This window comes from Nematolebias whitei, chromosome 1 (assembly GCF_014905685.2).
Source record: "Nematolebias whitei isolate Nwh7 chromosome 1, NemWhi1, whole genome shotgun sequence".
In the NCBI taxonomy this organism is placed as follows: domain Eukaryota; kingdom Metazoa; phylum Chordata; class Actinopteri; order Cyprinodontiformes; family Rivulidae; genus Nematolebias; species Nematolebias whitei.
The window spans coordinates 73486578-73497287 of NC_056498.1; the positions used below are offsets into that span (position 1 = coordinate 73486578).

At 38.6% G+C, this 10710-nt stretch overlaps 1 protein-coding gene across 1 annotated transcript in view; it reads left to right on the plus strand.

Annotated features, from left to right (window-relative positions):
• Nucleotides 1-9101, plus strand: part of LOC119413479 (1-phosphatidylinositol 4,5-bisphosphate phosphodiesterase beta-1) — a 100487-nt gene extending 91386 nt beyond the window's left edge. Inside the window, exons 29-32 of the mRNA XM_037680533.1 lie at nucleotides 697-786; nucleotides 955-1012; nucleotides 1101-1187; nucleotides 8878-9101. Coding sequence (XP_037536461.1) covers nucleotides 697-786; nucleotides 955-1012; nucleotides 1101-1187; nucleotides 8878-9030 — 388 coding nt within the window. The 3' untranslated portion in view covers nucleotides 9031-9101. The remainder of the gene's footprint in view (nucleotides 1-696; nucleotides 787-954; nucleotides 1013-1100; nucleotides 1188-8877) is intronic.
• Nucleotides 9102-10710: the final 1609 nt, after the last annotated feature.

Genomic DNA, 10710 nt, shown 5'->3' on the forward strand with positions numbered 1-10710 from the left:
TATATATATATATATATATATATATACATATATATATATATATTTATACACACATATATATATTTATACACATAAATATATATATATATATATATATTTATACACATAAATATATATATATATATATATATATATATATATATATATATATATACATACATATGTATAAAGGTGTTTTAAACACTTCCACACTCTTGCAATATTCTAAACAATTTTTCTAAACACTCAGAATGTCATGATTTCAGCTCCCTGCCTCCGTTGCTCTTTGCCACATGCAAGCACTCTTAGCCATGGCCACGCCCACTTCTCCGCTCTGCTCTGCACGGTGAACAGCTGATCAGCCGCAGCAGGAAGCTTTTCCTGCAGTGTGGGCTGCACAAATGTGCGAGGTGCTAAATAATTTTAAATAATTTATATTTTTAAAAAATCCATGCCCATCGTGCAGCTCATCCATCAGTCAGCCAATTGTGTGTCATGTTCAATCTTATTTTGAAAAACCGCGATAGAGCGAGTCCGCGATAAATGAACCACGAAGTAGTGAGTGACTACTGTATATTTTAAAAATGGTCATTTCAAGCAGATAATTAAAGAGGTAATTTTTTCCCCCTCAGGAAGGCTTACTGTCAAAAAATTACAAAAATACGGTATATTTTTGAACTCCACTGTTAGCTGTATGGTTTCTTCCTTCTGCTGTAGGGAGAAGAAGGAGCTGAAGAGGCAAATGGATCGAAGGAGGACTGAGAAGATCAACCAAGCGAAGACTAAAGAGAAACATCTGGCTGAGGAGTATGATCAATAAGGACATACAGATACGTTCTGTATCTAAAACAATTTACTTCACACATCTGCTGTAGCTTCTTCATCTGCCCCAAGAAATGATTTGTACAGTTCACATTAGAAAATAACATTTTAACCCTAAATTTATGTGTTTTTTTGGTTTTGTTTTTGTCTCAGGGAGAAAATAGAGATCAATAAATCATATGTCAACGAGGTGGTTCAGAATATTAAACGGGTGAGATGAAAGAAATCTGGACTCTAGGACTTTTAACTGTGTCTCTGTTGTTGTACAGGAGTGACATGTCTGAACTGTTTGTCTGCAGCTGGAGGAGACTCAGGCGAAGCGTCACGATCAGCTGGTGGAGCAGCACAATGAGCTCCTGCAAGAGATACAAGACCAGAAACCAAAGGTAAAAGCTACGTTAAGTGTGTTTCTTTTCCTTCTTGGTGAAATGCAACAGTTTGTCTTGACATTTAAATGATGCAACACAAACTCTGTTAGATCAGTTCAGAGTTCAAACGTTTTAAAATCCTGTTCACAAGAATGGTTAAAATGACACATGAACACTAAGAACACAGACATTCTACAGAGCTGTCAGCACAAAACGATACAGTGCTATTTAAAATGCCTAATTAATAGATGATTAGTCAGGTGCATGTATTGCAGTTTGAACAGAAGAAAGTTTATATCTATTTCACTTTGCTTTATGGTAACCCATAAAATAAAATAAAATGGGATAAAATGAGATAAGAGAATAAAAGGATTCTTATAAGTATTTAAGAGACTTATGGCAACAAAGACAAAACTGGCTTTAAAAAGTTTAATTTCCTGTTTTGGCACCATGCACTGTATCTGTGTCCTTACAAGAGGAGCCAGATTTCCCAGTGCAGCAGTCCTTTAAGATGGATCCAGATACCCTCTGATCCTGCCTGGGGTACATTTTGGATTCAGCTGTATCCCTTCATCTTCCAAAATGTCCAAAAACATGCATGTTAAGCTGCCTTCAGGCCCAGGCCTTCTTTGCAAAAGAGATCTGTGATCTCATTGGGATTTCCCTTAAATAAAGGTTAATAAGCATCCTGTGCTCCAGCATCAATGTGTGGCATGGAGGCTGCACAGCTGCAGAAAGAAAAGCTTTGCAGAGAGTGGTGAAGGCTGCACAGAAATCTGTTGGAATCAGCCTCCCCACCATCACAGACATCTACACCTCCAGATGCAGGAAGAGGGCCACCTGCATCATGAAGGACCCCACCCACCCAGCACACACACTTTTTGCCCCACTCCCCTCAGGAAGGAGGTTAAGGAGCATTAAGTGTAGAACCACTAGACTGAGGAACAGCTTCTACCCTGAGGCTGTTAGACTCATGAATCTCTAACTAGAATAATCACTGTGAAAAACCATATCATGTTGCTGCTGATCTGTTTCATGTTGCTGCTGATCTGTTTCATGTTGCTGCTGATCTGTTTCAATGTTGATGTGTTCATGCGTGCACATCTGCTCACAGACTCATGTTCATGTTTGTGGTGATGTTCAATGTTTTATGTTATGAGTGCTTAGTGTATATTTAGTTGATGTTTTTCTTAGTTCATATCTTAGATGTTATTACTGTTTTTCTTATACATTTTATTGTTGGATGTAACTGGGACCCTGTGTACATAATTTCGCTCCACCACATGTACCACATGAGGTGCGAATGACAATAAAGAAACTCTGACTCTGACTCTGACTGACTCTGATAAATAAAGGTTAACAACTTACTGGACCACTTCACTGGGCAGCTGTGGCTGAGTGGTTAGAGCAGTCGTCCTCCAATGCAAGAGTTGGGGGTTTGATTTCACCAGCAGTCACATGCCAAAGTGTCCCTGGGCAAGACATTGAAACCCTCATGTGTGTCTCATCAGTGTATGACTGTGATAAAGCACTGATTAGTCTTTGTATAGATATAGTAGAGTAATGTATGAACGGGTAAATCTGTGCTCAGGTTGTAGTGTAAAGCACTTTGAGTATCTGGACAAGACAGAAAAGTGTTATATAAGTACAGTCCATTTACCATTTACTATCTGGTTCAGACAGTTCTTGTTTCTAACTGAAAGGTTGCCGAACCAAGACACCAAGCAAAAAGACAAAACTGATTCAATAAAAGTACCATGAAACAAGGTCAGCAGAGTTTTGTTGATGCTCCTAAGGTCAAAAAGCTTCAATGTGTGATGAAATAAGCAAAGGAGAAAAAGCAAAAGAACAAAAGAGGAAGGTAAATAAATTCAAATGCATCATCACATTAAGCACATCCAGTCCCCCAGCCCAGACAGAGTAATATTGTGTATGCTGTTCAGTGTCAGGAGGACTGTGATCATTCTTATATCGAGGAAACTAAACAGCTACTGGCCAAAAGGATGGTCCAGCACAGAAGAGCAACACCAACTGGCCAGGACTCTGCAGTTTACACTCATCTCCAGGCCAGAGGTCACTCTTTCAAGGATGAAGATGTTCACATCCTTGATAGAGATGAACAATGGTTTGAGAGATGAATGAAGGAATCCATCTTTGTGAAGAGAAACCGTCCATCATTAAACAGGGGCAGAGGTCTCCATGTTCAGCTGTCTCCCTCTTACAATGCTGTGATTGCTAGTGTCAAGTTAGGTGGATGAAAAGAGGTGTTGAGGTCAGACTGCTCATGTATAGTGGATGTGGACATTTGAATAAAGCAATCTTAAAAGTTAATGAATGTTCATTAAAATAAGTTTTGTGAGTGTGTTCATTAAAATAAAGTTTTTATGTCTGTCTGTCAAGGTGTTGAAACAATCAAAAGTTATTATGATCTTTTTTGTAATCAAAAAGATCCTATATAATCTATTTTGTGATCAAAGAAGTATTCATTAAGTGGTTGTAAAAGCTAGATCTGGCTTTCACTTTTAATTGTTAAGTCAAGCTATTTTAGAAGAAGGGTTTTTGTGAGTTTATACCTCTCTTTTAGTAAGTATTTTTTTTACATTTAGGATTATAAGTGCAGAGTTGAGAAACATAGAGTGTCAGTTGAAGCAAATGACAGGAAACTCAGCAGTGCAGTTAGAGTGGTTAGACTTCACATACACATCCTGTTACAGATGTGTTGTCTTGTCTTGTTCTGCAAAAAGGCACAAACTGTGAGTTTATACCTCTCTTAAAGTAAGTATATTTTTTTACATTTGGGATTAAGTGAGTTTATATCTCTATTAGTAAGCACTTTTTTATGTTTAAGATTGAAAGTTGGGAGTTGTGAAATAATAGAAGTGGCTGCCAGATAGAAGGAAGTTAGCAAAAGTTGCAACACTCCAAGAGACTGTTAGGCAGAGCACCTGTCATGAGCTTACAACAGAAAGGAAGTACACTATCTAGACAAGTTGTTGCATAAAAAACACAAGTTGGAAAAAAGGAGACAAACTGTTAAACTGTTGAAAAGTTCAAAATGGTTGACAATTTTTCAAAATGGACATTAGATCATAGATGAGCCAATCAGGGAATGGATGATTAGGTCTGAAATAAGCCAATCAGAGACAAGAGACGAGTATAGCAGAGGAAAGTTGGTCAGTCATTTCGGGTAGAAGAGGAATACGGTTGTCAAGCCCTGAAGACTTGGAACAGATCTGAAGATTGAAGAGAGAAGATTTTGGCTGCAGAAGAGCTGAAGAAACAAGAACAGAAGATGGAAACTTAAAGCAATGAAGAATCACTCAGCAGCGCATGATCGCCTTTCAAGACGACTGACCCCAGGTAACTCTGAACAAGTCTCTGATTGGAATTAATTACATTTGATGACTGTTTTCAACAAAGGCTGTAAGAATTTGTCTCTTTTTTTCTGGAAAACTGATCCAATCATGGGGTATGCAGTAGGAACCAGCTTTTTTAACCATTTTACCCAATTTAAAAATTACAGGTTACATTTTGAGGTTTTTCTAAGGGAAAGCGCGGCGTAGGCCGATTATAAGAGATTATTATAAGAGATTGGTGCATCCACACCTAGAGGAATTTGGATGTTCACCCATTTTTTAGTTTTAATTTCATTCATTATACTGGATTTTTTAAAACGCATTTGCTTGCACTGCTGCTGGATTTTTGAAAGCTATGAATGTGACTTTATGCAAATTTATGATTAAAAACGCAAAGCATGAAAATCATAGCGTGTTGGACTCATTTACCTGATGGCATCTGAATGATACACACTCTTTGCTGAACTTACTCAGGAAGAGTGCTTGGTTCTTAGATTTTGGGAGGTTTTTAACAATTACTTAGTTAGATTTTTGAACAGCATCTCCATATGGCCAACTTGTCCTGGCCTAGGAAAATTGCCAGGCCTTGTACCAATTGCGAAACGTCAAATAGAGAAAGAGCATCCATATAATGCAGGGTACCTTATGGTAAACTTTGGGGTCACTGCTACTTGATTCTAAGAGCTGTGAGATGAAAAAGGTGTGCATCCTACAGATGAAGGTTGTTAGTGCCTGGTTGAATCTTTCTCGAACCCAGACTAAGAGGGCCTGACCTTAATACGGTTTGGGTAATACTCAGGAGTCTGGGGGGGTCTAATTACCGGTTACACGAGGGCTGGAGGAGTGTTCAACCCTGAGACAAAAACACTAGTATTACTCAGCCCTCTGTGACTAGCAAGCAGCCGTCAGAGCACTGACGATCAAGAGTTAGGCTGATGGTCCTCTGTTGACATGCGAGCTAGTTCTGGATGTCACTAGCAAACTGGCTGATCCACTAAAAACTATTTTGGAAAATTTTGCAACATTCATAAGTCAGAGATTTTTTTAGGCTGAAAAATAAGTAAAATAGTATTTTAAATAGTACTTTACCTGGAGTTTTAACCAGAGACAAGCCCAGCACACTGCTGATAGGTCACATTAAAGTAGGCATAATTTAGGTCCAGATATTCCTCAAACCTGGCCATTTGACTTGGTGTGTCGTGTAGCTGGGTACCAGAGGCAACATGACTATGAGCCCAGACATGGAGCTTCTCCTTCACCAGGATAAAAGCAGCCCTCTGTCTGCCTACAGCTAGTGTGAAGTCCAGGAAAACAGCCACTCTTTTCCTGTTGTGCAGCAAGATGAAAGCCTGTCTAGCATGGCATAGAAGAACATTCCTGGTTTGAAATTGACCGTTGATCATGGCGGCTTACCCTCCCTTGGTTTGGCACATAGTGTGTGGTGTGCCCTGTCCAGGCTAGGTTTCCCCTCAAGCCCGAAAGGTTCTTAATAAATTAATCCATAAACTCTGCAGGGTTCTGAGCTCTTTGGAAGGCCCACAAGTTAAATATTTTTTTTCTGCCTAGAGTACATCTTCACATTCCTTGCGTGTACCTCCACTTAGAACTTTGCCACATTATTTGTGCATTTTATTTAGCTGGCCAGTTTGCTCTTTGTTGCTCTTGAGATGACAAAAAGTTCCATTTCTCCAAACAGCTTGTTCTTCCAATGGTTTTAAAGCATCCACCACTTCCTTTGTAACCAACTTTGACTGAAATTTGTTCATAATTCCAGCTCCTAAGTCATCTATCATACCTTCATGCACTGTAGCATCTTTTTATTAACATCCAGCTTCTCAGGGTACTCAGGCTTGGAGGTCGGGTGGCTCGGCCTTCCTTTGTCAGGCCTAGAAGATTTGCTTTTTTGTCTAAAGACTCTAAAAGACATTTCTTCAGATTTGGCTCTGAGGGCATAGAGGTTCTGATAAGTTTTTGAACACATAGCCATGGCAACCAATGGACAGACTTTAAGTGTTAATTATTATATATTTTGCCAACATTCTTGCAGAGCACCTGTGAAAAGTAGCCTAGCCTGCTTTCATCACTTTGCGGCTCAATGTTAGGAATCAAATATTTTGTTATAGAAAAAACTAGAGCTGTTTGGATGAAACGTTTCTAAAACGGTTATATGTCAGTTTTTTCAGGATCTGTGTTTTGGTCTTCTATGATTCTTGTATTTAGTTGTTCTGTGGTTTTGATTATATTTATGCGCCCAGCTTCTCCAATGTTTTCCCCTCATGTAGCTCAGCTCTTGTCCCTCCCACTCTAACCTGTTCCACCTCTATCTCCCCCAAATGTTTGTCACATTCAGAGTCCCTGTGTCGTTTTGTCGCTCCCTTGTCCATGCATTGGGCTTCCTAAAGCTTCGCTCCATCGTGTCTTCCCTGATCTGGTTTTGTTGTGTATGTTTTACTGCCACATCAGCTTTTATTTTTTGTTATTAAATTAGTTTATTATTTTTACCTTTGAGTTCTTTTGAGTTTCTGTCTGTACCCTGTGTTCAACCCCCTTCAGCAAACATGATAATTTAAAGTTTGTTACTCTGTGTTAAAGAAGCTGAGAGCTGCTGTCAACAAGACAGATACCAGACTGAATGAAGTACCATCATCATCAATGTTAAAAGATTGAGCTATAATACAATACATTTTTTTTGTTGAAATACTTATTAGAAATAATATTAATTTCAAGTTCATGTGTGAAACTTTTTTATTTAGGAAAATGATTGATATTTTGTGTCCTTCACAGAGCAAAGAGGGGGAATTGAAAATACCATCTGTTCATCTATGCATTTTGTGAGAATGAAATAGTTACCACAAATGGTTGGGGTGGCCAAAGATTAATCTTTGGTGGTCAAGACCACCATTGGCCACCCGCTGGCTCCACCACTGCACCTGATGGTGGATAAAATATCTCCCTCCTCTCACCAGGATCCATCACCCTGCTCTGTCTCAGATAGGGAAAAACCAACTAGCACCGTTCTTCTCCACAGTGTAATTCTTCCACACAATATACTGCAAGAAAAACATTAAGGTTTACTGCATTCCCTGTTCAATTCCAGTCCAGAAAAACATTCAAAAACTACAAACATTCACTTTTCAATTCCTCCAGCAATGAGGGACATTGGTGTACAGCTTATTTATAAATTATTTTATCACAATGTTTTTGGTATTTTTGTCTAAATTGATTAATTTTATTGACATTTTATTTTCTTATTTAATATTGAAACTCTTATTAATCACCAAAATAATGACAAATTTACTTTTAAAAAATGTAGAATGTGATTACATTAAAAAAAAAAACTTGAAATGTAGACAAATAAATGAAAATTGAAAAAGAGAGGACACCATTTATCCTTACTACATGAGAACTGTACGATAAAAAGTCTGAAATGTTGCTCAAACTTGTGCCAAAAAAGATTTTGGAGTGCAGGTCTGATCCCAAGGAGGCCCTTAGTGAAATGTATACACTGATCAGTTCATACCTTGAGTCCAGTTTGGACTCTCTTAAACTGAAATGGGAGGTGGACTTGGAGGAGGATTATTGAGAACATTCACTCATCTTCAATTTGCCTGAGACATTCTGTAATCCAATTCAAGGTAGTGCACAGACTGCACTAGTCCAAAGACAAGCTGTCCAGGATGAAGGCCAATCTGGACCCAGCATGCAGTCATTGTAAACAAAGTCCAGCTACACTCCTGTATACATTCTGGACCTGTCCTGAACTGCACTTTTTGGCAATCTATATTTGACACCTTCTCTGGGATATGTGGAAAAACTGTCCACCCATCACTATTCATCGCACTGTTCAGGGTGGTCTCTGGGGGTGCATCTTTCAACAAATGCGAGAAGGATGTGATCGCCTTCGGCTTTCTTTTGGTCAGGAGGTTAATTTTGTGCAATTGGAAGGACCCACACTCCCCAGCACATGTACATTGGATAAAAGAAGTGATGTGCCATATCCACATGGACAAAATAAGATATACCCTGAAGGGATCTGTCAAGAGATTTTGGGACATTTGGTGGCCATTTATGTTGTATGTTGACAACATGTCAGTACCTGTGTAGTTTTTTTATGCACGTTTGACTGAGCCTGTGCAGGAGGGGTTTATATGTTCTTAGTGTTCTCTTTTTATTTTCTGTTTGTATATAAAAATAAAAATAATTTGTTAAAAAAAAAAAAAACTTGTGCCAAGATTATAAATGGTTAAATGTTTGTTTTCTGGATCCTGTTAAATGCCGAGCAAACATATTTGTTACTGGTCATTTAATGTTCAGCAAGAAATAACGTCTGCTTCGTGTGGATTGTTTTCCAGTTGCAGGCAGTCGTGGATTCAGAGTTTCAAGAGAAGTTTCAGCGTTTGCCTGGAGAGATTCACGACTTCCTGCAGGACAGGAAGATGGAAGGCAGAGCTCGCAGCAAGTCCCGTCCGACAAGTCTGCACGAAGCTCTGTCAGAGGAGGACTGAGGGGAAATGATGCTCTGGAAAATGTGAAACAAAGAAGAATGAAGCTGTAAGGACAAGACAGTAAGACGCACCGGTGAAGAAGGAAATATCCACATTCTGAAGACTGTTACTTCACTTTTCAATAGAAAATACGTTATCAATTTTTTTTTAAATGTAGTTGAAGCATGCACTTTGTTGTACTTTGGCATTTCATTAGAATCTAGTTGTGGCAGCCATCTTATAATGGGTTGACCCCTAAAGTGCATCCAATGATTAAACTGTCAAACTCCGTTACAACAAGGAGTCAAAATTAAAACTTGGTTCAAACTAAGGGCCAGTTTCAGTCAATACATTCACTCAAGTCTGATACCTGACATTACAAGTTCCTCAAGAAGCGTTTGATTGGTCTGATAGACGTTCTCTTTTGCTCTTTCCACATCAATATCAGTGATTACTGAAAAATCCCATGTTGTGGGCTTCAGAGTTGACCATCAGTCATGAGAAGTCTGCACTAAATAAAGTTTGTTCAGTTTCTAAAGCAAAGCGAGAGGTGATAAAAATGTCTTGGAATTAAAGTGTCCTCTTAGGGGCCAGATAAGATGTTTACAAGGACCATATTTGGCCCACTGGACTTGTGTTTGACACATGTTTGAAGGGGTGATTCAGTTTTGAACATTTTCACAAGCGTACGAACCGTAAACTGTGTGTGTGTGTGTGGGGGGGGGGGGCAGGTTGGGGGAGGTGTATGAAACGCTAATGCCTGTTTGAGCGTCTCTTTGTGAGAATCCCATTGTTAGTGCTTTAGCTCTTATAATTAAACAATATTAACACTAAAAGATGAATGTCTTAAGCCCCAGATTATAGCAAAGATCTCAATTTATCTTTATTTTATTTTGCCCCAAACTCACAAAGTTCTCTCTGTGAGAGAGTCAGGTGTTTGTAGTTTATCATAAATATCTGTTAAGCCTGTATCTGTACGTTTTAATCTATTTATAGTTGTGTACAAATGTAGAACGGCATGAATTTCACCTTAAGTACAAAATCCTTGTAAGCACATGGGTTTTATGTTTCAGCTTCATTTATTTCAGGTTTTGTGAAAGTCAACATTACGTACACTTTTGTAGAATAGCAATATGTTTTTTATGCTTGTGAAAACGTTAAATTGTGAACCAACCCTAAGCCTTTTAATAATATATGTTCACTGGGTCTTCAGGCATGTTGCAATCAAATGTCCACAAATAGGCACATGGAAAAACATTATCACCCAGCTTTCAGTAAATACCCACAGAACACTGGGTTACCTAAAGCAGACTGTTCTGATCATTTCTATTTCATTGGCCTGTCATGTTAGCAAAATATCTTCAAAGCCAGTGAACAGATTTTGATGAAACTGTTAGACAGTAATCTCTGAACTACAACCAATTTACTTTTGGAGTCAGTGCCAATAAAGATGGCTGCCAACGCTGAAACAAAAACGTCTATAACTCGGTCCTTTTTTTTTTTTTTTACAGATTTTGAGTTAAAGTTTGGTGAGGTAGTAGCTGAAAGTGATTCGCACCAGAGACTCTGAGCACCAGGCAGCTTTAGCATGAAAGACTACAGGAGACGTGCAGACTTTCAAAGAATGCTAGTTTTTATTGTGCAACTCATTAACACAAAGTGATCACTTTAACAGGGACCAGTCATGAAATCAGAAGATTC